Source organism: Pholcus phalangioides, unplaced genomic scaffold (assembly GCF_987345545.1).
Source record: "Pholcus phalangioides strain wild (caught in Gottingen) unplaced genomic scaffold, Ppha-v1.0 ptg000003l_1, whole genome shotgun sequence".
NCBI classification, from domain to species: domain Eukaryota; kingdom Metazoa; phylum Arthropoda; class Arachnida; order Araneae; family Pholcidae; genus Pholcus; species Pholcus phalangioides.
Window position 1 is genome coordinate 47,543,204 of NW_028301596.1, and position 27,166 is coordinate 47,570,369.

Genomic DNA, 27,166 nt, shown 5'->3' on the forward strand with positions numbered 1-27,166 from the left:
TTTGTATTAATTTTTTTTTTTTTAGCATCTACCATTAAACCACACATGCACTTCGGACATATTCGTCTGAGGAACTTCTAACAAATTAGTACATAAGCCCCGTTTACATGTGCAAGATTGGGAGGGGGGTTGCTTTGGTGATTATTATCTGTATGGCAACTTTTTTTTCCCCCCTCATGAGGAGAAAAAAGGAGGGACGAAGATCTGTCAAAAGAGTCCCATCTTTGTTGCGGAATAATGGTGGGTGACTCCGACCTCTCTCATAATCCTTTGTGCCACGAAAACTACTGTAAGCTCCTTCGTCAGCCATTTTGAACCAACCATTTCTGCTCTACCCACGTAACCAGTGACAACTTCCGGAAAGAAGAAGGGGAATACCGGCATAAACCAAAAACGCCATGTAAACAGGTTGTGGCAAAAATCCCTCTTATTGGTAACTTCCCAGGATATTTTATTGCTCCGTTTGTTACTGAAGAATGATATGTGTTCAAGTAGTGCCACTATTAAGCCCCACATGCACCTCGTCCATATTTCTCGGCGGAACTTCTGACGAATTGGTACGTGTTGGAAGGTGCGCCTTCGTATTGTGAACCGAATGTACAGCTTATTACAGTGCTGCCATCTATTTTTCAAACTGATTCCGATTAGTGATGCCATCTGTCTTCCAAATTCGGAAGCAACGGCTCAGTTGACAGCTTCAAGCTGAGAAAGCGAATACACTTTCAGAAGATGTAATGGAGAATATAGAGTCTAATGCCAACAATTTTAGAATTTTCAGCAAATTGGGAAGAGTGGAAGGGCCAAAACCAGTTAGGGCATCATCTCCTAATCTAGTGCTGCGATCCACCCACTGTTTCGCCATAGTCGAAAACTTGCGAACACAAATATATACTGCATAGTGGGAATAACCAGATTTATCAAGCCATTACATAGGAATTTATCATTTAACAATGATAAGGAAAAGTGCTGGGATGGGAAAGCAATATTGTTTCATTGGTAGGCAACGATCAATATATGTATATAGAAACTACCGTTACATTGGATTTTCTCTGAATTCTTTTCACCAACACATAGATAACAATCGAAACTAAAGTAGGTTAACAATAAATAGAAAGAAATCAATCTGCCTGGAAATTTTTAAAAAAAGATTCATGTTTGTCATTCTTCAAGATCGAGATTTCAAAGATATTTTGTTTGGGTTGGTTTCGAAACACATTTATAATGGCTACATCTCGCTTTGAATCATAAAAAAATAAACCAAAACACAAATTTTTTAAGCAGTTTGTATGTGAGATTAATTTATAAAACTATTCCATATAATAAAGCAATTTTCAGATAAATTTTAATCTAAGTAATATCATGGAGGAAAGAATAACAGGAGGTGACATCAGGAACGAAAATTGAAGCCGTTGTGGCAACCCTATGGGCTGACGAGTAAGCCCAAACAAACCGCTCTTTTCCCTATACTTAACATGTGTTTTGCCGGATCAAATTCTTTTAAAATATTAATAACTAAATAAATTTAAGCACCATGACCATTTAATGCGCCTTCAGGTAATCTACATGATCTAATAAAGGGGAAAAATAAAATCTTAACCTTATATAAGGGGTTGTTATATTTTTAATTTATTTTTGAAAAAGGGGAAGATCACTTTTCACTCTCGACTCGTCATAAGTTTTTAGTTCGGTGCTTCAATTTATTTTAAAAATTTGATGCATCACATTAATGTCTATGGGAATATGATTAATTAAAATAATTTGAAGCTGCAATAAAATGCAATTTCATAATTTTTTTCTTTTAACTGTTTATCTTGCCTTTTTGTTTCGTTCATCATTCTGATAGATCCGGGACATTTCGAAAGTGTTTCAGGCCCGTGGGCGCTTGTATTAAGCTTTACATGAGGAATTTCGATTTCTGAATCAGTTCTGAGGTGCTCGAGCACCTTCTGACAGGGCCGTAGCTAGGATTTTTGCCACCCGGGGCAAACATGATTCAGCCGTCCGGGGCAAACAGCATTTTGCCGCCCCCGTGCCTCAAAGTACTGGAAGTGCCCGCCACTGTGTATTTATGGTTTTGCTGCCTGTAGGCTGTACAAATTTCGCCACCCTTCTTCCGTTTGGAAATATATTTCCGTACTGGAAATATATGCCACCCATCCGAACTTTCCGCTATGTAGATGTATTGAGAAAAAAATATTAAAAAATAAATAAACTTTTTTTTACGAGCCGCGATAAGTCATCTCTCTGGCCTATAGTATTTAGGAAATAATCACTTGGGCTGTTTTTTTCTCTCTTCATTTTGTACCAATTACTTTGCTTTTAAAGTGGTATGTGTACGAAAATTTGACAAAAACCAGTTTCGAATTGAATTTGAAATCTAAAATTGTATCTGTGTTCGAGTTTTTGCCTGGAATGGAGAAATATTTCTACAATATTTTAATATAAACAGCTGAAAGGCATTATATATGCTAATGTTTTGCATATATAATGTTTTTCGCAAAATTCAGATTTTTTCAAACACCGCTTGTTCAAGTGTCTTTAAACATTGTATTTCTCTCAGCACTGAGGTGTTACATACTTTGGCATAATTTTTTTAAAATTCCGAGAAGAAATTTTGGGGCACAAGATATGGGTAAATTTTGGTTTTTTTTGTAAAAGGTTCCATGTTGTTGAAGTTAATATTCGAAAACAAGTAACAACTAAAATTGTAAAAGCTCTCGTTCAATTGTGTAAATATATCCGAAGAATTTGGGGGGGAAAAATCGAGTTCCTAAAGTGAATAGTAAATTTTTAAATGATTAAAAACGGGGATGTTTCTCATAGGAAAGCATGGGAAGCCACGGTTTGTTTGGGCTTACTTGGTCCCTTTAATAGAGCGATCACTGGCTTCATCTGGCAACCCAGATTCCCCGTGCTTTCTCAACGGAGGCGCTGGTCGCGTCACCTCCTGTTATTCTTTCCTCCATGAAGTAATATAGATTATTTTCACATTCCTAATCTAAATATTGTCGGTCTTGACTTACTAGTTTCTTGCGAAAGCTGTACGGCCGTAACCTATTTATTTTGATGTTGAATTTTTTTTTTATCTTTTTGATGTTGGTTTACTGCCATCTAGTTTTCAAAGATGATACTGGTTTTGAGCTTTATTATGTTTTTTTTTTATAAATATTAGATGGCAGGAGCTGTTGAGGGTAGTTTTTTTTTTTTTAATACTGGTCAAAGCCGTTGGGATTTCAATGTCAACAAATGTGGCAGCTCACATGTTGAATTTACTGCAAATTTGACATTGACATTAAATGGCCTTGGCATTTGTGAAGGATATTAATGTCAATATTAAGTTTGCAGATAATCCCTGATGGAATGTTCCTGACGATATCGCTGACACTGATTACCATCGATGTAATGTTCGATTAGTTGATGTAAATATGGTCGGTCCTGACTAACTGTAATTTGTCCTGAAAAGTGCACGGCTCTGACCTATAAAAATTTCAAAGTGAGAAATATTTCCTTGCAAATGCTTGCTGCTATCTAGATTTCAATAATAATAATACTAGACATGATGTTCATTATTTTTTTTCTATTCTATCAGATGGCAGCAGCTGTACCGTAATTGGTTTTGTTTTCGCGATGTTGTTTTGTCCATGAATAGATGGCACGTTCCATATAACGACCCCCTTCGTTTACGAAGACGGCCGTTGTATTAAGTGGGTCGTTTTATGGAAAGTAGTAAAACACATGGTAGTCGTTCTATGGAAACATTTAGGACTTATCGTAATTCCATATGGAATGGTCGCTATAACGTATGTTATATGACCCGACGTCGGGTTGTTATAACGAGTGACGACTGCACTACTTTATTGTACATGGCACTGCAGGCCTCAAAGTTTATCAGCCTAGACAGTTATCGTTAACTCCTAGGTCTACCGCAGGAGAAATTTAGAGTTCATCGAGCAGAATTTTTTTTGAAAAATATATATATATGTAAATGCAGTGCAACACTTTTATCAACGGTAAATACCTATTTTCACCGGTAGATGGCAGAACATTTTTCAAAATGATAGGAAAATTTCACTTTTAAGGTTACTATGTAAGAACTAGGCCGAAGGAAATCGGTGCAGGGTGACCTCAAATTTAAATTGTATTCAAGGGTCAGCATTAATTTGTGATAGAGTATAGGTGCCACCCAATTTAAAGTGAGTGTTAGAAAAGTTAAAACAATGAATGTGAGTAGCATATGATACAATTTTATTTGGTTCATGAGCATAAAAGAAGTCTCAAGATCAGAGAAGCACTCACCAAATATTAGTACGGCTCACATTTTTATTTAGAAACACTATATGCTATGCTAAATAGCTGAATATTGGCGATATGTACACATTAGTTAATTTTGAACTTCTCGGTTTAAAATTTACACATACAGTCGAATTCTGTTATAACGAGACTGGGGAATTTTCCCAAAATTTCATTAAAAGGAATTCTACGTTTTTGCATTGTTCTTATGTAAACCTATCTGGAGGATTCAGTTCGTTAAAACAAGATTAAATAATGGTATTTGTTAAAACAGGATTCGACAGTATTAATTCTTTCACTTTTATGTCACATAATACATGAACCTACCATAAAAATATATCTGATTTATAACAGAGCATATTGTGTTTCATAACCTTTCATAATATTGATGTACATGTTACAGTGACACTGATATAAAACACAGGCCCGTCATTTAGGGGGGGGGGGGGCGTTGTCTCCCCCCGGCTTTTTAAAATATACTATGGTATACTAAAAAGGTATATACATTTATATATATACATACATTGAGTACATGTGCCCCCCCCCCACCCCGCGGAAAAAGTTGAAATGACAGCCCTGAGATAAAACCAGCAAATTTTGCACAATCTCTAATTTATCGCTTCCATAACATATAAAAACATATCTTCCCCCTCCCAACAACTGCAACTAGATGCTGCTAGCTGCTAGGGCTGCAACTAGATGCTTCGTCAGCCAGGACATGCACGTGTTTTGGTGCACCCTTGTAATGTTGAAGGAAAGATTAAAGGACGAAATTTGCACTTCCTTTGATCCAACGCACCAGATCCGCTTGCCCCCTTCCTAGTTGAGGCCCTGGTCAGGAGGAATCATTGTATTATTCTCAGATTTAGTCTAGATCATTATATTTTTAATCTACACCTTTTATTTGGTCTAGAAAGTTATTATACATAATCTTGATCCCTTATTAATCTAAGAAATGTGTTTGTTTTTATCATTTTTCTTTTTTTCGATTTCTTTGGTTAGGTCCATTCCATTCTTTGAAACTTTCTGTCATGCTTTCGGACCATTTTCGCAGCAAAGAAAAAGTCACAAACACATTGCCAAAAAAGGATTACACTAAAGTCGAATCCCATTTTAACAAATGCTATTATAGCAAAAAATCTCATTTTAATGAACACTTTTCTAATCTCTCAGATGATTTTACATAGAAACAATACAAAATTTCTTAATAATGAAATGATTGCTCCAGTCTCTTGGAGTTTGTTATAACAGGATTCGACTATATAACGGAACGATCTTAATGCATGGGTCCACCAGGGCATGGCCCAGGAGCCTAGTCATAATGAGATTTGGACTACGATTTTCAAAAGCAAATGTAAAGATTGGAAAACAGATACTTCAGTCTGGGTAGGAGCGACAGGAAATCACTTTGCCCCGAGGCCCATGGTGCCGTTAAAACGGCCCTGTACTACAGCTGTTCCCACATAGTTTCGTAATTGGGCATGAGCTTAGTGACAGATAAATGTTAAATTGCAAGCACCGCTGCAATAGGCAAATACATTAGGGTGATCACACCCCTCCTTATTCAATGAAAAGGTGCATTTATGACATAGTCGAGAGCGATAAAGGACTATTCACTATACAAACTCTGTGATTTGTCAACCCCCATCCCATTCGAAGAGCTTTTATATATTTCTTTCTTTTACATCATGAATTTGTTACCAAGAAGCTTGGAAATGCCAAATTACACAGCAGTTAATAGGGGCTCCAATATAAACAAAACATTGGGGGGAGGGACTGAACATTCCCAGTGGATAACTGGGAATGTTCAGCATTCCCTACGTTTTGACACCTATGACTGTGGGTATTTATTGATAAGAATGTATTTCAGTATGAGTGGTCAGTGGCAAGAAGTATTGTGAGTTTTCGGACATCACATCACAAACTTTGAAGAATACGGGGATGAATTCAGAAAATGTGTTGCCACAATTTTAGGTATAAAGAGGCTGTGCCCATGCACAAACCTATAAGGCTGTGATGTAAATGTTTCAACAAAAATGACAATTTAATATATTAACATTCTTATTTTGCATTCACAACACCATGGCTGTCTTTTTTTTTAATGCACACTTAGTCTTTGTTGGCGTTCGTTTCCTCGCAAGGCTCTTCTTGGCTGGAAGTAGATTCAACCTTTTTCTTGTTGCTCTTGTCTTTCTTGTTTTTCTCTTGCTGAAACGCTTCCAAGGATTTCTTCAAGGGCTCCATGAAGTCATCGAAGTCGGCGTCGGAGATGGCTTCCAAAATGTCCGATGCGGCTAGAGTTTTGCGCTTGGCCTTCATCGCGAAGCCGTTGGCGCAGGACGTGAGAAACAGCACGAAAACAACGGCGGCTCTCCCGAATGCGATTCTCGCGTCTTTCGAAACACTCGTGCCATCCGGCAAAGCATCTTTGAGCAATCGCATTATGTTCGCGTTCGGCAAACTCATTTCGTCGTGTCTTTCTGCCATCTTTACTAGAGATTTCTTCAAACAAACAGAACGATCAACTAGTTTATAACGCCACCAAAACTAAAATATGATTCCCGCTCAATTTTTGTTTACAAATATAATTTTATAGATATCTACTAAGCTTACGGATTTTTCGCCTTGGAAGAAACTTCATCATAACGTTGACCATAAGAGATGCCATCTTCGGGACATTCCCGTATTTTTCCCCATGATTTTGGTTGCGGCCGACTCAGTACGCGAGTGATATGGTCACGTTCATGTTGAGATCATCATGACGTCATTCAGGCACGCCCAGTCTTTCGCTCCAGCTGGTATTTTCTTTGTTATTGTTTGTGACTGGCGGTGGCACTGGTAAACAAAAGGTTGAAGGTCGTGCGATTAGTTCTGCTTTGATTGGATATCGAGTGCAGTAAACTCGAACATAACGGCTTGTCTTCTGTTGTATTCTCTGAAACCGAAATATGCGCTCGAGTTTCCATTAGCTCATGCTCTATTTGTCGAACGCCACCAAGTGAAATAAAAATTCATTACGTTTCTTTAATTGTTATTTGGTACATATTAACTATTTGAAGAATCCATAATATTACTCGTTGTTCGTATAATTTTAATGCTTTCGGGAAAGATTTGTAAGTTTTTTCATTCAAGTAACTATATAATTCATTAATTTTATTAATTAGTCGTAGAAGTAAATTATTTATAAATGAATTAAAAAAAGAGACGCTTTTCACAACGAGATTGTTTCCGGTTCCGCTGTTTGCGGCTCTTGAAATTGACTTTTATTTTACAAACTTGTTAAATGTGTGTTGAAAATTTTAATGCTTTCTTTGTTTCAATGTTTTTTTTGTTTTTAGTTGGTGTTTATGACGGGGGGGGGGTGGTGAATAATGCATTAGGGGGTTTTTTTTAGTCCAGAGACCAATATCAAAGAGCACCGATATGGTGTCTATAGACATCAAGCACGAGGAAGATATCTTCATTAGCGTGGGGCATTCATGACTGGACTTTTGAAATGTCTAAGAGTTTGACGGAGCATTCAACAGCCAATTCGGAAACTTCCGCCGCCGGCAGCTCCCTCATTTCTATCAATGTTTAGCCGGGGATCCCCAGAAAAATCTAATAAAAACCACTTAAAAGCATTTAACAGGCACACACCAATAGTTGTGGTCATGGCCCCCACAAGGGGTAGGCTGACAAGGCTCCAGCCCTGAGGGCCCGGGACGATTTTCACCATTTTTGTTTTTTTGTGCTATAAATTCATCATAAAGGGGGCCCGTTGAAGTCTCGTCGGGGGCCACGCAAAAGATCCCAGCCTGGGGGCCCTGTTTCAGGATGTGGGAGCCATGGTGGTGGTATATCACCTTCGACAAAATTCGGCAACAGCCTTAGGATCCATGACACCCATCTTGAGAGAAGTATATGGGTCTTAAATTGTATTCAAACATATGTGAATATAATTATTTATGATATGCTTGAATAGTTTTAATTTTTAATTTAGTTTTCAAGTCTGTCCGCAAACCATAAGTTAAGAAATGTTGGTGGATTCCCCCTATTGAACTTGAGTATTTATCATGAATGTTTATCTCGAGCAACTCTGTTATATCTGGGCTAGACTGTATGCGTTTAAATTTTGTATCCTGAATTAGGCAGGTCTTAGGTATGCAGAAATAGGACCTGTATTGTTTGACCAGTGTTTGTGGCACAAGATTTCATTCTTGAGTTATAATTTTTCTTGATTTCCATGTATTTATTCTGATGTTGTATGGAATTTATGTCTTTTGCTTATGTGTGAATTGTAATTAATGTATGGTAATAAGTCTTTTATTTTGACGTTTGGCTCTACAGCGTATATATGTTCGTTGCAGGTAATGTCGTCTCTCGAGAATAGTCTGGATAGCAGTGAATGGCTGGTGGTATCGAAATCTGAAGTAAGACTTTTCGTGGTTAAATTTCAGTAAGAGCCTATGACTTAAAGGGAGATATGCAAGTTTGGTGCTAAATTCACCCCCTTTTCATTCTTACAAATACCATCTTTTGAGTACAATACAAATACGACGCCACAACAGGCAAATTGCCCAATGAGGTGGCTGACTTAAGAACATCATGGATCCCCGAGCCATTTTTTGGAGGCCCTACCTACTACTGCTACACCCCAAATGCACCCCCCCCCCACCCCGCGGAACCCCCCAACGAATCGGTACATGCGGTAATGTGCGTGTACGTATAGTGCAACCTGATGTAAAGTTTTGTTTCTGTGTAATGCTTGTTATGTGTAGTGCTGTCATCTGCCCCCAGTTTTTCTAACTATGAGTGAAGTGTTATGGTTGAATGATTTACCGTTGTAGGACTGTTGCTCTCTGTGGTGAGACTTTTTAATGGGGAGATCAGCTCGCATTTGCGCCTTGAAGTTGGGAACCACAGAAAACCAACTTCAGCCGACCACCACTGTGGGGTTCGAACCCGGATCCTCGCATCACGAGTCCGCACTATAACCACTTGACCACCACAGCGGCATGTATAACTTGTATAACATTCTAAAGGGGACATCAAAATGTATGCTTGGCCTCAATATCTAGTTTCAGTTACTGAGCTGTATCTATTTTGCATAGACATTTCGTCAATGACATTAAAGCCGGGAGCTTATTTATGGGTGGCAAGTTCAGAGTGGGGTGCAAATTTTGGGAATGGGTTGTCAAGATAATTATTAGAAGGGCAGAGCAGTGGCAATGGTGTGTAGCCCACTAAAACAATAGATCCACCTCTGCCTAGAGCAGTGTTTTTCAACCTGTGATCCACGGTCCCCTGGGGGGGGGGGGGTTCCATGAGTACTACGCAAAAAGTCTATAGGATCATTTTCATTTACTACCGTCACACGTTTACTTCTTTAAAATTGTTTTCTACTCAATTTTGCATAATATGCAAATTATAAAAAACAATATATTTCTTATTTTATGGAGGGAGGCGGGGGTGGGGGAGGAAAAGTTGAAAAGTTTTTGAAACACAGGTCTAAAGAGTGAGGAACCAGGTCATTTCGAGTGATCTAGAAAGCTGGGAGATGGGTCGTGAGCAACCAGAAGAGTAATATAAAGAGTTTGCAAGCATGTGAGTGACCAAAACAGTATGCAAGAATGGCTAAAAGAGTGATTGAGTGAGCACAAGTCCTGGCCATTGAGCGACCAAAACAATCAGTCATGGAGTATATAAGCATGGGAGTGACCTAAAGAGTGAAGGAACCAGTCATATTGAAAGGCCAAAAGAATGATAAAAAAATGTGCAGGGATGTGAGTGACCGAAAGAATGACGAATGAGAGAAAGGCAGCAAATTGTGTGTGTAGCCCACGGGTGGAATGCCATAATCTGCTTCAGAGTTTTATACAAATACAAAGTCACAACAGGCAAAATACCCAACTAGGTGACTGAGAAAAAAATTCCCATAATAAATATGGATGTCATATATTTCAAAAATACAGCAACTCAATTAAAAATTTAATTACAAACAATATATATATATATATATATATACATGATGAAATATTATACAATGCCCATAAGAATAGTTATGGTTGTCTTATTCTAAGTATGGGTAGCTTCTCGATTTACCCCAACATGTTTATCATATTTCTTCTTAAACGTGTCAATTATGTTACAATTTACTAACTCCGGGGGTAAGCCATTCCATTTATTAGCAACCCTTTCTTTTTTATTAAGTATAATTTCATTATGATTTGTAAGAAGGTTGAGTTATTATTTGATCCCGAGAATAAACACAGAGTGTCTCTGTTTTGTACACATTTAGTGTCATGTTTCAGAGAGGTGTTAAATTTCTTTCACTGAAACAAAGCCATTCCGAGTGAGTCGATAAACTTAATGATGTTTGTATCAATATCCTTGACAGAAGTGGAGTGCTCATCAGCTGATACTTATAGAAAAATCTGAAGTGGAGCTATTTATTCTGAAGGAGCAAAGTTAGGAGGATATGTTGGATGGGATGAAATTTCTGAGAAGTCAGGTGCTGGGTTCAAAGTCTTTTTTTTTTGGCATGTGATGGATGGTTTACCAGCAAGATTCACAGACATGCACTGCTGGAAGAGGGGGGCAGTCCAATTGCAGATGTTGAATGTTTTAGTGTATTTTGACAGCGAATTTTGATCTGAACATGCCAAACTTATAGGCTGAGCTCAAAAAAAAAATTTATCATTTTTATCGCACCACAGTCATTTTCTGCACACGAGGGCTAATTAGACTGGGACCTACAATTTATTGCCGATTCCAAACGACAGGCTTGTTTTTTATACTCATGGGGGGTTGGTATGCTAACCTCCTCTATGGGGGGACTCTTTGCAGTAGCTATTTTTTCCTGCGGTCTTGTCGCCGTTTTTGTTGTATCCCTGTGTCAGGAAATTTTTCTGACAAGGACAAACTGGGTATCGAACTCAAGACACCTCTAAACATCCTTTGGTACTTTTGTACTGTGAAAGTTTCTTTTTTGATTAGCGATCGATCATACTTGCTTTTCATTTCAGTTAAGAAAAAATATCATTATTTACCCAAACTATTTCATGGTTTGTTTATATTGGTACCGTGTACCTCGTATGATTAACATGTTTTGCTTAGATTTGATACTGTCGTGAACACACGTGACTCAGGGAAAAATGTCAAAAAATTCAGTGAAGTGTCAAACAAAACATTAATTTGTAGTTGTTGCGGCTGGAATCAATATATAAATGTAAAATTATTCAATGAATCTTTTTTTTTCCCAAATCTTAAAAAAATTTTAAAATAATGGTTTTTTTTTAGTTTTTGTTTAGTTTGTTTTCAAATTTAAATATTAGCCATAACTAAAAAGACATTAAATAATAAATAAAAGAATTCGTAGAAATGAATTATTTGATAATTAATGCAATCAATTACAGAAAAATAACCTGAATTTTCTAACGGATAAAAAAATGTATTATCCAGGGGGTGCGGGAAGGGTAAAAGGTTGAGAACCACTGCTCTATTGGATGTGGTAGAAATTTATTTCTGCTTTGTAACAAAGTGTTTATGTTGTATCAGATGTATATGCATCTTTGGCTTGTGTATCTCTGCTTTCATCAGATGTCTTTTTAATACAGTGGAACCTCCCATAACAAACACTTCCCGTTTGTGGACACCTCTTATTAAAGGACACTTTTTAAAATTAAGTCAACTGGTTTCACTGTATTTCCTACCTATCAACACACACTCTTTGTTCATGAACAAAATTTTTTAGCAAAGGGTGTCTCTTATTGGCTGGTTCCACACGCTGTATATAATAATAATATTCTGTGCTTGTTTCCATACAGGAATCTGGAGCTCAGAAAATACCTACCTCAGAGACATCAGATTCGTCTTTTCTCATTGAATCAGAGCACACCGATGAGGAAAGAAAAAATGATATTGAGCCTGACTTCTGGTAATTACTTTGTAATTTATCTATTTGAATTTAAAACAAGTGTAATTTAGATTTTCGTAAAACTTTAAAGATGATTCAGATGATTTTATGACCATTGGAAGTAAACTTTTGTGGCTATTGAAAGAAAAACTCTTTCATTCTGTAGAATCGATTTTACACTCGAATTCAATCGCTGTATTCTTTATTATTTTTTTTTTAATTGCCATATGCTTAGAGTGTTATGTTAATATCCTGTACTCTGTCTCAATAACTTGAACATTAAAGTCAAAAAATCTAATAACTGCTGTGAAATTAATGATATCAGGTGGTATCAGATTGATATCATCAGCTGTTTTTGCATGCCGTGCTATTCAAGATAGTGTTTAACCATTGTTATATATGCATAATTTGGTTACTGCTTATTGGCAACAACGTGAAGCACAAGCTTCGAAGTGCATGCACTGTTCAGTTTTGTAGTTGATTCCGTTCTGGCGGCTATTCTAGTCTGTCATATTTCTCTATGGCTTTTGTGTTAATGTTTGTAAAATAAAACTTATTATGCTATTTTGTGAATCAGAATGCTCCTTCAGTCTGACCTTTAGAGATGTCTAGAGAGAAATGTTTCAACCAGTCAACTCCAATACAGAAACATGTATGTTTGAGAAATTTCTGATGAAATTCAAAAACCTCTGGAACTTATCATAAATGATCATGTTTTTTAAGCATACTGACTGTATCTCCATTGTTGTTTGAATCTTAAATTGAGAAACCTATTGTTAAGGTCACAAATTGTTGGGAAAGACCATCGCAAAGGTTTCGCTAAAACCTTCTGCGAGTAATTTCATGGAAACATGAGGCAGGGCCATAGCATTCTTTCCCCCCGGGCAGATGTTATGTGGCCCCCCTCTGGAAAAGATTATTATACAAAATAAGTGTATATTTTTGTGGCCCCCTCATTTGGCCCAGGGTCCAGAGGTAGAGCCTTAGTTGCCCCAGCCTAGTTAAGAACCTGATAAAGAACATTTGAGCTCGCTTGATCATGCGCAAGGCTACCTTAGCCTTAGAGTCTAAAAATCGTGGCCTCCCCATGGTGGTGGAGGGCTAATGGGGCTCCAGTCCTGGGAGAGCTCATATGCATTTTTGACGTGAGGGTATATACAGTCGAAATGGATTTAGCATCACCATTAATTTTTTTGCAGAATTTTGGTGCTCTAATGAGTTTGGCATTAAATCGAATCACAGTTTAACAGGTAAAGCCTAGAAATGGAAGTTTTAGTTAAATACCAGTGATTTCAAGAGGTTTTGCAATACTTATGATTCAGTTATAGTTTTGGCTAGTAATTTTCACCTTCTTGGCTTTTTTTTAAAGCACGTTGTACTAACAGAAGTTTCAAACAGGTCACAGTTTCTTTGTAGTTATTGCTGTTTAGGAATTGTTCGATGTTTCATGGGCAAGTCATTCAAATCTTATGCTGTTGTATTATTATTACAAAAGCTTGTATCCCGATGGCTCTGGGGGGCACACAGGGTTGGTAGCGCGGCACAGAAAATCTCTTCCAGAGGAATTTCGAGTTGCTAACCTTCAAAAAATATAGATCAACAGAAATAGCTCCTTATGTCCAGGTCTGTAACTGGGCTGGGGGAGCCCCCCCCCCCCCCAGCTGAATGGGGGTAGGGCCCCACAAAAAATTTACACTTATTTTGCACATTTCTTAGAATTTTTGACAGTTTCTTGTTTGAAGTAATCTGCCAAAAAAAAAATTGACTGACGAATTCCAAAATGAATCTTTGAAAAAATTAGAGCTTAAGTGGGAAGACAAACCCCTCCTTTTTGTGAGCATAACCCTTTCAGGGAGGGGGGCATGAAGAAGTCTGCCCAATGCATGTCCGTAGTGTGCTTTTTCGGGGCCCCGGGGCAGACTCTTCCTTCAGGCCATTCTTGATAGAGTTGTTATTATGCAAAATAAGTGTAAATTTTTTGGGGCCCCCTTATTCTGTGCAGGGGCCCTAGAGCAGTGTCACAGTTGCCCAGTCTAGCTATGGCCTTGGCCTCGATCTCCTGAAAAAGCATGCTATGGCCCTGTTTATGTCCCCACCTGCATACCCTAAGATGGGGGAGCCAATACTTATGGTTATCTAGACATTAAACCAGTTTGGATATTTACTGGAGATCTCTTGTATGCACATGTATAGTTTTAGCGATAAATCATAAGCAAGTGTCAAAACTGTTACCATATTTGCAAGTTATAAGTTCTTTCATTCTTTCGCAATGATATCAGAATTTTAATTGCTGCTTCTGCCGTGATTCTTATCTGAATAGTGAGTTGAAGGAGTGAATTTTTTGTATTGAACTTTTATGTGCCGGAAAGATTACGAGTTTCAGGAATGTTTACATATGTCATATGTAAATTAAAACTATGAATTTCATTGATACTAGTGTAATATATTGCATTATTATTCGTGTAATTAGAACTCATTTACCGATATAACTTTTATTACTCTCATTATACAGTGATGATGGAGATAGCATCGAAAAACTTATCCATGAGTCTCTCGAAACTGCAGCTGATGGGGTCTTCCAAGGATATGATATGGATGTCAAAAACTGTATTCTTGCATCAATGGCTTCTTCCTCATTGACGTGTGGTGAGAGCGACTCCAGTGATGTAGATGTCCTGGATGAAATCGAAGAGGAAGATGTAACTGATCAAGCTCGGCAGTTTCCTCATTTTCCTGTGGTGCGCAGGAAAAACTCTGTGGGTAGGTATTTTGTCTCAACATATTTCAATTTTTTCCTTGAGAAAAAGAACGATGATGTGCTATGTTTTTACCCTTTTCTTTTATATGTTGGGTTTTTTTTTTAATTTTATTTATTCATTTTTTTTTATAAAATTGCAAAAATTTCTCGTTTTTTTCCCTTTGTCAGAAAAAATTATTTTATGATGTTTTTCAGGTGTCATGACGCAAGACTTACTTTGCACAAACTGTACCAAATGTTCAGGATTGATGAATCACTTCACCGAATGGATGGAAAAGCTTGAAAATCGTCTGCATTGGGACCAACTAGCATATGGGATATTGTTTTTTGTCATTTCGCTCGTGATTTCTATGTATGGCTATCATCTGTTTTGTTCTTATAGTAAGTAATGCACTAAATAAAATACAAAAAAAAAGTTTGGGGGGACTTTCACCCTTGCTAGACAGTGATCGTATTTGTGTTATCTCTTTTAAAATTTACTGATTTTTATCATAACATCTGTTAAGCAGAGATGTGCAAGCCAGAAAATTTAGCTGCCATCGAAGGGAAGATCTTGGAATGCCTTGGTAACCAGTACGTTAACAACATGGGCTGCAGCAGACAGGTCTTGGATTTTTCTGAATTTGAAGTAAGCAATTTGAGACTATATATGTCCTGTGTTTCCCGTGTGTATGTATATACAGGTAGATATGATAATATTCTTCATCTAAAAAAATTGACTATTTTTTAGCTGATAAATTATAAACTAGATTTTTTTTTTAAATAGTAGTCGATGCTCTCAACTGCTGGTAAAATGGAATATTTCGATCTCTAAAATTTGGGGTTTGTTTTTTTAATAATCGTCATGCGTTATCAAGAGATAGATCCCTGCTGATGTTGTGCAGTGCAGTGTTGTGAAATTTTTAGTGAAGTGAAACTTTGAATCGCATCATAATTTTGCAGTTGTTGGATAGAAAATAAATGAGACATTTGTCAAAAACTTAAGCAACCAGTAAAATTTTACTGTGGTACTGTGATGAATGAGGTGATTCAATTCATGAAAAATGGCATGAATAAATGGATGAGTGTGAAATGTGAAGGAACACACAAGCAAAGAACCTGCAAGAACTCTGAGAATCACTATAAATAATGCATCGTGGCATTTGAGTCGTACATGACGAAGAGCCTGAAGGATTGCGTACAGTTCTGCCAAATAAATAGAGAATGTATCGGGAAGTTTGAAAGATTTCTCCTCACAGCAGATGTAGGCACAACCGACATGCCCAGGGCTCTTGGAGCTGTCTGTATATATGGGGAAGTACCTGTTGTACCTACCCCTGTGCCTATAGAATATCTGCCGATATATGACATCTGCTGTGGTGGCTCTAGAGTATGATGATAATGATAGAGAGACATCTGGCAGAGACTGCTCCCATGGTGCCAGTTGTCGAGCAACTGGGGCCACACGACATGTTTTATATATCTGTTTTTGTTAGTTTTTCCATTTAAAAATATAGGCGACTCTTTATATAACGACCCCCTTCACCCGTCGGAAATGGACATTATTTTGGAAGGGTCATTATATGGAATGTAAACTATATGCAATAGTCATTGTATGAAAACATTTGTGACTTATCCTACCGGTCGTTGTATATGGAATGGTAGCTATAACACGAGGTCTGTATATTGAAAAAACTGCATAGAAGCAGTAAAAAGTATATTAGTCATATCTAGATAGATCTATAATTGTAGCATTGATATGGAAAAGTATGTAAGTCACAAAAAATCAATTTTTTTTTTCCATGGATAAGATAATATGAACCCTTCTCCCATGCCAGTGGCATGATGGAGCAAGTAAGTTGCTAAAAGAAATAGTTTAGTTTCTGCAGCTTTTCGAAGATGGTGTTATCAATGAGAGTTCATGGTTTTGGCACTGAGACTTTGGCTTGCCCTGTAAACTGTAAAATTATATTTTTTGACTTACATGCTTTTCCAGGGCTGTCACTTCGTTTTCCAGGAGGAGGGGAGGCAAAGAACATATACTCAATGTATGTGTATATATATTTGTACAGAGTGATTGGATTTTTGCTGTTTATTTTGTTTGATGGAACTTATGTGCTGCATTGGAAAAAATGTAGGGGAACAAGCACTTTTGTTTAAGGCTCAGGCCTAAGTGCTTTTAGAAACATTTTTGCTATTTCAGCCATCGCTGTGGTGTTTTCTCCCTGATCAAAAACCCAGAGATGGTTTTGTTTGTTCAAATCATTTTTAAACTTTGTTTTGACTGAATATTTTAAATTACTTTCGTATTTCTTTTGCACTAAGCTATTTGCTTTCAAATTTATCTTTTCATCAAACAATTTTCATCAATTTCATCTCCGTTGCTTTTTAACACACTATATATTCAGGCTGCCTTGGGCGCTAATATTGGTGTGTTATTTGGTATTTATTGTATGTTTTGTTATAAAAAATTCTTTAATCTGATTTAAAATATTTGTGCTCATATATATTTGTATATATATATATATACCATTTCTAGTGTAATTTCTAAAGTCAAATGGGCAGTCCCCCCCCCCCCCCGCCCGACTCCCTCAAATGGCGGGCCCATGCTTTCCCATGTCAACACTATAATTATGTCACTTGGCTATCAAAAGACACGTTGAATTGATGGCAAACTAAGCATGATTGACTTGTATTTCACAAATGCCATTTGTAACATACATTTGCAGAGGTAATCTGTTGTGTAATTCCAATAATAATGTGAATGCCATGACATTATTTTAGGGAGTTTTATGTATGGATGAAGATAATCACTATACTGATTTGATCACGAACTCGCTTAAGGATCGTGGAACTCTGCATTTTCTCTCCAAAGTTCATGACCAGCTGGAGAGAGGTGATGAATTGCCACAAGTGAAATGGCATCAGCGTGATATCAACTTGTCTCTCATCCTTCGCCATTTGGAATTCAAAAATGTGAGTTGATTTTTCCATCTATGTTTTTTTTCATGATATTGTTGGCCCTAATGACCAATGTTCCCCTCTTTTTCCCTCTCTATATTCTTTTCCATCTTTTTTCCCCCTTGATTGCCAGGCTACCAGCTAGAGTTTTTTCTGGACGACCACGCCCTCTTTGGCACTGAGCTTATTTCACTAATGTGACCTAGTCGTGCTTGTGAACTTTTTCAGTTCAGTCACCACAGCAACCATGGAGTTTCTGCAAGTGCTACACTACTTATTATATTTTTGTAAAAATATATGTGTTGTAGAGTTTTTCAATCATTTCTTTTCCGTTTTCTCCCAATTTGCTCAGATTTTCCCTAGGGTTGTGTATGGATTTAGTTCTGAAAAGTTGAAAGAAATTGAGAGGAAGCAAACAGCCAATGCCGTTTTCAGAGAAGTTCTTGATGAAGAGGAAGAGATTGTGAAGCCAATCGAAGACGTTGTGAAGCACTTACCTCTGAACAGCAAAGAAATATTTTACGAGCGACTGAAGGATGAGCTGATCGAGCATGTTTTTAGTGAAGAAAAAAGTAAAAGTGTCAACCGAGAGAGTGCTGGTGTTTCAAATGAAGAAAGTACAGAGTTTAATAGCTACGTGAACCGTGTGCATGAAGCGAAAGAGAAGATACGGGATTGGCTCAAAAACAAAAGTCAGATAATCATGGGCTTGTCCAATACCATATTTGGCCCTAGAGGCATCAAGAAAATCGAGGAGAACTTGGATAAAGTCAAAACCCTGCCAGGAGTTTTTGAAGATTTTCAAGGAGCTGTGGCAGATGCTGTGTCTAACATGCAAAATGTCAACAACATTATAAAGAATGTTCTCGGCAAATTGGATAAGATCGATGACATGAATGTAGATATGACAAATGATCCAAACATGGAAGCTGATGACTCTGATTGGTCATGGGAGAACTTTATGAAAACCACAGAAGAGACAATAAATGACTGGAGTGGAAAAATCAAAAGGGAGCATGATAGAATCCATAAAGTTGGTTACTACGAATCCTTCAAGTATTACTTGAAGCGCGAAAGGGAAGCTGCTGCTAAAGTGTTGAATACCGTGAAAGGTTACTTCAAGACTGTCAACAAAGAAACCGATCCGACATCCACTGAAAAGAATGATGAAGATCCAGCTTTTGACGACCCCAAGTGGAGCATGTGGCCTACTTTTCTGAAACCATTAGTCAGTAGTAGCGAACCAAAAAATGAAAGAAAAAAAGCGGATGATGCATCATCTGATTCATCCAAAAAGGTATCGACAGGCCACAGTGACGCTTCAAGAGATATGAAAAACCCCAAGGCAACCTGTGAAGATGATTCCAAAGCCAACAGTAATGACTGGCTGTTCAAGAGAGCCTCTGCACGAGAAGAAATTCGGGAAACGCCCGTCGACTCTGAAATCAATTGGTATTTGAGACGGAAGCGATCTGATTAATTTTGTTGTTTTATGTGTTTCACAAAAAAAGTTCTTTATCTACCAGATTTTTGAAACTTTTGCCAAAAAAAAAGTTTTATCAAACCAAATTTACCTTGAACAGTTGAGCAAAGGAACTCCCTCATGATGTATACAGTTTGTTTGTTAATATTAGCACAGCCGCAAAAGTGCATATTCGTAACATCTTTCATATTCACATAATAAATCTTTGGATTTCCACTTCTACTCGAGTTGCAAGTTCTGAATTATATATGTTACGACATATCACCTTGATCCTGGAATGTGATGTTACGTATGTGCATGCTAATTTTTTGAATTTTGAAATCAGTTGATTGGAATCTGTGCATGCTGCTCTGTGTTTATGAATGTGATATATATATGTTTTTGTGAAGTAAATCTTTTCTTTTATCCATAATCAAAAAGTGCCTTATGAAGGTTTTAACCCAGAAGTGTTTTACATCTTTAACTACTTTGAGCAATCATCAGTGCACTATTTAATACAATTTATGCAATATGATTAGACACGAATACATTTTTTTTTTGTTCCCATTATGCTTTAATTAGCCTCGAAATATTTTTCATTTCAATATATATACATATATTTGTGTGTGAATCATAAATTGTGAATGTCATAGGTGGTGACTTATATTACTTTAAATGAGAAAAAAATTTATATGTAATTTTGTAGGTGCACAAAATTAACTGGAAAATAGCTTATGAAATATATATACAAAATATTTGAAACATATAGGTATTATGTATGATTAGCCAGCATTGAGGATTCATAGGACAAAGGTGAACATATTGACCTTTGTAGTGTATGTAGTAAGATCTGAAAGTTCATGGCCATTGGTGTAAATATTCTCTGACTTGAATAGTTCAAAATGCTGAAGATGCATATCTATCTTCAAACTATCCCTTTTCAGTGACAATCAAAGGTGGATTTATGATTTTGCTGCCTGTAGGCTGGTCTCTTACTCTTAAGGTCATTCATGAGGCGCGGTAGCCCGGTCGATAAGATGCTCGCCTAAAGTACCAAAGGATGTTTAGAGGTGTCGCGAGTTCGATACCCAGTTCGTCCTTGTCAGAAAACTTTCCTGACACAGGGGTACAACAAAAAAACGGGGACTTGATCGCAGCAAAAATTGCTACCGCAGGGAGTCCCCCATCGAGGGGTTAGCGCACCAACCTCTCGATGAGTATGAAAAACAAGCCTGCCGTTCAGAATCGGCAATAAATTGTAGGTCCCGGTCTAATTAGCCCTCGTGTGCAGAAAATGACCGTGGTGCGACAAAAATGATCAAATTAAGGTCATTCATATGCTTCCACACAGTTTTTATCACTCCCCATGCTTGCACACTCTGTGCATCAGTCTTTTGATTGCTCACTGACCTGGTTCCTCACTCTCTAGTCTACATGCAGAATAATGGTTATACAGCCTTCCTGTCATTTTACCGTAATTTTCTTGCCTACTCATTCGTCGAATTTGCCTCCCACTCTGAACTTGCCATTCTGAGCTATAGCCTGATTAGCCACCCTGTAAATACACGCAGAGTTATATACAGAATCAACCTTTTCAAGGTGGCACAAAAATTTTCTTCCCGAAAAATGTTCAATTACCACCCTTCAAGAAGCATTTAAATTAACGGAAATTGGTAAAAATAGCATATAAAAGATATATTCTTTCAATATCTTAGTTTTTTTACTGAAATATTACATTGTTTTTCTAATTATTGGTTGGCTTGGAGGGGACAAGGGCCTCCTATTCCCCCCTTCTCTTGCATGCCTCTAAGTACACCTTTAGTGACAATGCACATTTGTCAGTGCTTGTACATATGCTTCCTGAAATTCCACTTTTACTTTTGTCTGATGCCGCAAAATACCTTCTGTGCAGATTTTATTTGATCGATGGGTATATATTGAAGTAAGTAAACCATTATCCACACTTTCCATTTCTCAGATAGTTTACAATGAATAGATTTTCACAAAAAATGTAAATTTTATTCCCGAGGTAAGAATAGTTGACAATGAGCATTGCCTAGACATTGTATATGTTATTGCCAAAGTCTGAAATCTGTCCAATTCGTGAATTGACCAATTTTGATCTTCAGCCATAACATATATATGTCATTTTGCAGGAGTCCACTCGTCCTAAACAGCCTTACACGTTGATTAATACCTTCTATTGATTACCTTCTATGTTAGCATATCGGCCCGTATTTATGCATCACTTTTGTTTCCACTGATTAAAATCTGCTGGGATATCCTTTTAGATCATCAGGCAATTTAAAATCTGAAATGGAGGAAACAACAGGTGGTGGTAACAAAAGATGGTTTCTCAACAATTGTATAGGCGCTTTGAAGTTGTGTACCTAATTGCCCAAGAGGATTATTTTCACAATTGTTTGTCTGTCGTATTTTAAGCTATTCAAGGTCAGGAATTTTTTGCAGAGTCCCCGAACTTGCAGATCCTTCCATTTTAATATGCCTTGCAGCATGGGTGGGGGAGATACAGGGAAAGGTGATTGGTCATGCCCAGGGCCACAACTAGGATTTTGGTGAGCTATAGGTAGAGATAGACTTGGAAGTCTGGGAGGGGAAAGCACAATGATGATGATATCAATTCATATATATGCATATACATTAGATCAGTTGACTCTTCTTTCAACTCTGGGGGAGGGGGCATTGCCCATATCTCCGCTCGGGGGGGGGGGGCGAATATAATTTTACCAGCTCTGCAAAACTCAATTTTATAACGGTATTTTTTGTTAGAGAGAGATGATGTTATTTTCTTGGCCCGTAATATATTAGGAAAGAGATTTTTCTGGTTGTTATGCTGATATGAACGTTAGGAAAGTAAAGTTAGCTGTCTCCTCCGGGAATCAGACTTAGGTCCTCTTCCATACTGGGCAAGTGTGCTACCTATACACCATAGTGTTATAACAAACTGGAAGGTTTTGTCTCATGTTCATGGGTAGCTCACTTGCCCGGTATGTAAGAGGACCAGGTTTTATTTGCAGAGGAAGCGACTAACTACCAGAAAAATCTCTTTTCAAAAGCCTTTCAGTTCTTTCCTAAAATTGTCTATTCTGGTCACCCCCCAACATCAAATATGTCTGCAGGTGACCTAATACTGTGAAGATCCTACATAATGATATAATCTTCAATATAACAATATTACTCTCTAGTCCCAATGTACTTTCCGTAGTGATAATATGTTCATATATATAGCAATAACTTTTTTATAATGATATGCTCCAGTCCCTGTAGTATTTTTATATAGACATTTCACTGTAATATATGTATTGACAATACTATCTTGCTTCTTCTAATAATAATATAAATGCTTCTTCCCCTCCCCGTCCAGATCGTCTATGTCCAATTATTCCTCTTGAAGATGAACCATTATATTTGCAGTCACTTTATGGCATAGCCTCTCCTTAATTTCTGCAGGAGAATGAAATGATGACATTTGCAGCTGTGCTTCATTTTCTGTTTATTCTTCAGGTTTACTTTTTGGGATATCCTCTAGAGCAGTGATTTCCAACGTGGGCATTAACGCCCCGGGGGGGGGGGAAGGGGGGTGATGGAATGTGTTCCATGTGGGCGGTAGAAGCTACGGGTATAATACAGGATTCTATGGGTTAGATTGCATTGGTGGGAGGGGGGGCGATAGAAGAAAAAATTTCTGAAGAAGGGGGCAATGGGACAAAAGAAAGGTTGGAAACTATGCTCTTGTGGGAAGAAGTTGCAAGAATCGGTATGTAGAATATGTGGTCGTGGTGACCATATCTAACTTCCCTCAAAATGCTCTGGGGGATCAATTGGGCATCAGATGTAGCCCAAAATGCTGATGCAGGAAATAGAGTATATTTCATTAGCTGTATGAGATCTATGTGAACTCAGTTCAGTGTTGATCATATCAAGGCCCTAATGTCCACAATCGATTCTCCACATAACTTCCAAGGTAGTTCAATGTCATCACTGCACAGTCTGGGTAGGATTCCCAAAATAAAAAAATTCTTCATGTGGTTGCAAACATGGAGATTTGTTTGTCACCAAGGGGTTACACATGCCATGAACGATGAAGGTTGGCGTAATGAATGCATTTTCCATGGTGCACACTTTGACTGATAATTTGGCTCCGATATTTATGAGCTATTTTGTATAATAAATATTTTATAAGCTATTTTGAGAGGTATCATGATGTTTGACTTCCGTTTCGGTCGCAGATGGTAGAATCTTCCAAACCTTTGAGATTTACCAAGATAACGATTAGGGTATTTCTCTTTCTTCTGTTGTTTTTGTAGAGAAACTAGCTTGTACTTTTAACAGATGCAAATTGGATCGATTGTGGAAGGAACAGAAAATCTTATCTCTCACAAAATCTGCAGTGTTTACATTTGGTGTGTTTGTGCAATTATAACCTTTATACGACATCGCAAAAGTATTTCCTGTATGGGTAAAATAGATCGCCCTATGGTGATTGATTAATATTTTCAATTCATTTATTCTTTAACTGTTTTATTATGTTAAGAGCTAACACATTAATGAAGAAAATGTGTCATTACAAGATCTATTTTGTGATTGGCAAATGCATTTCAAGAGGATTTCATGGAAAGAAAATGAGTTGAGTTTATAGGGGGAGAGGAAGAACCAACCAATCGCATAAAGCATTTTTTTTTGTCTAGTTAGTGTAATTTTTTTTATCCTAAAAAATGTGATATTTGTTTTGTCATTGAAGTTATTTGTTTTTATTTTGTGCGTGTCAGTTAAGAATGTCCCCCTCCCCCCATTATTTATGTTAAGATGTTGGATCTCAATTTTCAAGAACCAACTTTGTTTGTGATGTATGTTGTTTCAGCGGAAATAAAGTTTTATTTTCCAAAGATTGATCGTGCCATTTCAATACACATGTACTCTCCAAACAATTTGATTTATTTAAGGCGCCCATGTTCCCTCACCAAGCAGATATATATTTTATCTGGAAATATGGGAAATTTCCAATTATCGCCGACGTAGATGTCATATATAACCATAGCCCTCACAGCCAGTAGGGCTCTAGGCCAGCTTTTCACTCTCCCTCCTAAAGTGAATTCGTAGTGTGGTAATCAAAAAATGATGAAAATTGTATCTTGGGCCTCAGGCTGAAGCCCTATCGGGCCAGCACTGATAGCCCCTACAAGGGTGGCTTGGAACAATTACTATTTGTTTTTTCATGGTATAAATATTTCTGTAAAAAGGCCTGTAGAAAGTCTGGTTTTAGGGGGGGAAGGCTCATGTCAGCTTTAGAGCCGATGCTGGTCAGTCCCACTCTTGCAGAAAGCCACGGTCATAACTTCAATCATCTATGGTGGGAAATGAAGCTCTAACTGACAATTGACTATGACCAGTGGCATTGAAGCTGTAAATTTGTGGTCGGAGAACCCCAGAATTGATTCAGAAATTGAAATTTCCTACAGGAAGCTGACGACAAGAACCCACAGATTCGAAACACTTTCGACGCCTCTGAACATGACTGCAAATTAAAATCTGAAAATAAAAAAGTCTAAATTTTCAAATGGTCCCGTCCTCCAACTTTCAATTGAAAATTTTTTTGCCACGTTTCTCCCTCGATGGTTTCTCCTGAGGCCAATAAAAAAAATGTTTCTAAGTGCAATATTTCCTGAGATATTCGAATTAAAAAATCGGTGGGAAAGAACAACATAAGAGAAAAGGACATTGTTGTCCATTAGTTTTTATGCTGTCTTTTCCCAACTTTCCTCCGGTTTTTGAATTCAAATATCTTAGAAGCATGGAATTTTTTCTGTTGGCCTCAGGAGAAACGGCAATTTTCTAACTACCACCGCTACTGAACTACACATACGCCTCGTCCATATTCCTCTTCGCAACTTCTAACGAATTGCTAAATGTTGGAATGTGCGTGTACATGTTATGAATCCAACGTGAAGAGTTTGTTTCTGTGCTGCCATCTATTTCTCGAACTATGAGTGAAGTGTAATAGTTGAATATTTGTAAGATTGTAGGCCTGTTGCTCTCTGTCGCAAGACTTTTCAGTATCGGTTCGCTTCACACCTCGAAGTTCAGAACCACAGGAAACGAATTTCGGCCGACCATCACAGTGCAGGAGGTAGATCTATGGGGGGCAAGGGAAATGTGATAATTCATAAAATTTTCGGAACTTCTACATAATAATACTGCAACAACAAATTCAAGAAAACGTCGACTAAAAAACGGGTAAAGCCGCGTCATTTTTCGAAAAATTCGGGATGGAGGGGAAAAAATGGGACTGTCCACACCACCAGCTAAAGCTGTGGACTGTCACGGAAAATACAGGACAAAATGTGGGACATGCGGTCACCTTATGATGAGACAGAGATATATTTTTTAAGCGATTTTCAAAATCACCCCTCCCAGCAGCGAGTTCTAGCACGACCTCCTGGATAGGTTATATAGGAGGTCGTGGCTCTAGACCCGCCACTGTGGACAACTTTCTAACTGGAAATTAAAAGATAAGGACATCGTACAAAAATTCAGCTTCTTTATTTTGTGACACACTGTACTTTCACTCTCAAAACGTGTATAGGACGAGTTTTGAACACATTTTGAGCATTTTTTAAATTGAGGTTATACCTCTAGGACGAATGGTTGATGAGATAAAGGCAACTTTGTTGTCCAGCTTTTCAATTTTTGTCTAGCTTTGCAAACAATTATTTTGTATTTATTTTTAAAGTATCATTCTGAACCATTCAGAATAAGAGAGGGGAAGATATATTTTGTTTTGTTCCCGTCAAAAATAGAAAAGCTTTAAACTTTTTTTCCCTCATGATTAAAGTCAGGGCCGCAACTAGATGCTTGGTCACCCAGGGCAAGCGCGCATTTTGACGCCCCCTTGTATCGTTGAAGGAGAGGTTTCAGAACGAAATTTGTGCCCGCCCGGGGCACGAGACCCGCCTGCCCCCCCCCCTAGTTGCGGCCCTGATTAAAGTACATGTACTACTGCAGTAGTAAGAGTCGGAATTAGGAGAAAATACTTTTTTAATGAAAGAGAATCAGTGAAAACAACCGATTTTTTCATTGTCTGTTTATATCAAGGTAATTTCATGAATTTCCGAAATCTGAAAAAAAGAAGATTCAGTAGGATTGAAAGAAAGCAAGATATTATGGGGGGGGGGGGGATCGTCCCCGCGATCGGCCTCCACTCTGTGGCGTCACAACGCCAGTGTGAAGCTTAGAGAAAAAATGAAGCAAATAGGGAGAATATATTATGTTTCTCCTTAATGGGTGTGAAGGCTTCCTTATCTATAGGGGAGGGAGCGTTGGTTCAGGTAGCACTTCCTAAGCCCCGTTTACATGGGAATTTTGAATCCCGATATACTTTTCTCTCTCTCTCTCTGCCGCAGGAAAAAAAAACGCAAAACATTATGGGAAAAGGCTCATTCAAGTATTACGTCAGCATCGAGGGGGGGGGGGGTTCCGATTTGCTGACTTTTGATGACAAGGGAAGGGGGTTTGGATGCTTTCGTCATCAACCACCCTTTATGAAGACATCAAGTATTCTTAATGGCATCTTATTCGGTGCGCCAAAAACGAAAAAAAAACATAGTTATTGGGCACCTGAACATTCTCCCTATATTGATAAGTCCCCTCCAGAGTCGCTTTAGTGGTCTCTAAATATTCCGCGGATGTTCCGCTAATGTTTCACGGATCCTTCAAGTGCTCTGGAAATGTGTCCGGGCCGCTTAAGTGCTCTGGAACTGTGCCACGCATCACTCAAGTACTCAAGTGATCCGTAATTATG

At 37.8% G+C, this 27,166-nt stretch overlaps 2 protein-coding genes across 6 annotated transcripts; one reads left to right on the forward strand and one right to left on the reverse strand.

The window, feature by feature from the left end:
• The first annotated feature begins 3,407 nt into the window (after positions 1–3,407).
• LOC149088724 (uncharacterized) lies at positions 3,408–24,254 on the forward strand. 5 transcript variants are annotated; one of them, XM_089249321.1, is made up of 8 exons: positions 3,408–3,493; positions 8,640–8,702; positions 12,099–12,208; positions 14,700–14,947; positions 15,141–15,326; positions 15,452–15,573; positions 17,709–17,900; positions 18,238–19,516. In XM_089249321.1, exons 2-8 carry the CDS (start codon positions 8,643–8,645, stop codon positions 19,363–19,365), a joined length of 2,046 nt encoding a protein of 681 aa, XP_089105447.1. In that variant the 5' UTR covers positions 3,408–3,493; positions 8,640–8,642; the 3' UTR covers positions 19,366–19,516. The 5 variants fall into 5 exon arrangements, with proteins under 5 accessions (XP_089105447.1, XP_089105454.1, XP_089105452.1 ...); XM_089249328.1 differs by lacking the exon at positions 3,408–3,493 and adding an exon at positions 7,079–7,421 and having other exon boundaries at positions 15,455–15,573; positions 18,238–19,589; XM_089249326.1 differs by lacking the exon at positions 3,408–3,493 and adding an exon at positions 7,082–7,403 and having other exon boundaries at positions 15,455–15,573; positions 18,238–24,254.
• LOC149088725 (DNA polymerase epsilon subunit 3-like) lies at positions 4,256–6,891 on the reverse strand. Its single transcript, XM_089249308.1, has one exon. It carries the CDS (start codon positions 6,775–6,777, stop codon positions 6,400–6,402), a length of 378 nt encoding a protein of 125 aa, XP_089105434.1. The 5' UTR covers positions 6,778–6,891; the 3' UTR covers positions 4,256–6,399.
• Positions 24,255–27,166: the final 2,912 nt, after the last annotated feature.

Coding starts and splice junctions, on each gene's coding strand:
- LOC149088725 (XM_089249308.1), bottom strand. CDS start 6,777: ATGGCAGAAAGACACGACGAAATGAGTTTGCCGAACGCGAACATAATG.
- LOC149088724 (XM_089249321.1), top strand. CDS start 8,643: ATGTCGTCTCTCGAGAATAGTCTGGATAGCAGTGAATGGCTGGTGGTA. Junction 15,327..15,451: donor TCATCTGTTTTGTTCTTATA/GTAAGTAATGCA, acceptor ACATCTGTTAAG/CAGAGATGTGCAAGCCAGAA. Junction 15,574..17,708: donor TGGATTTTTCTGAATTTGAA/GTAAGCAATTTG, acceptor ACATTATTTTAG/GGAGTTTTATGTATGGATGA.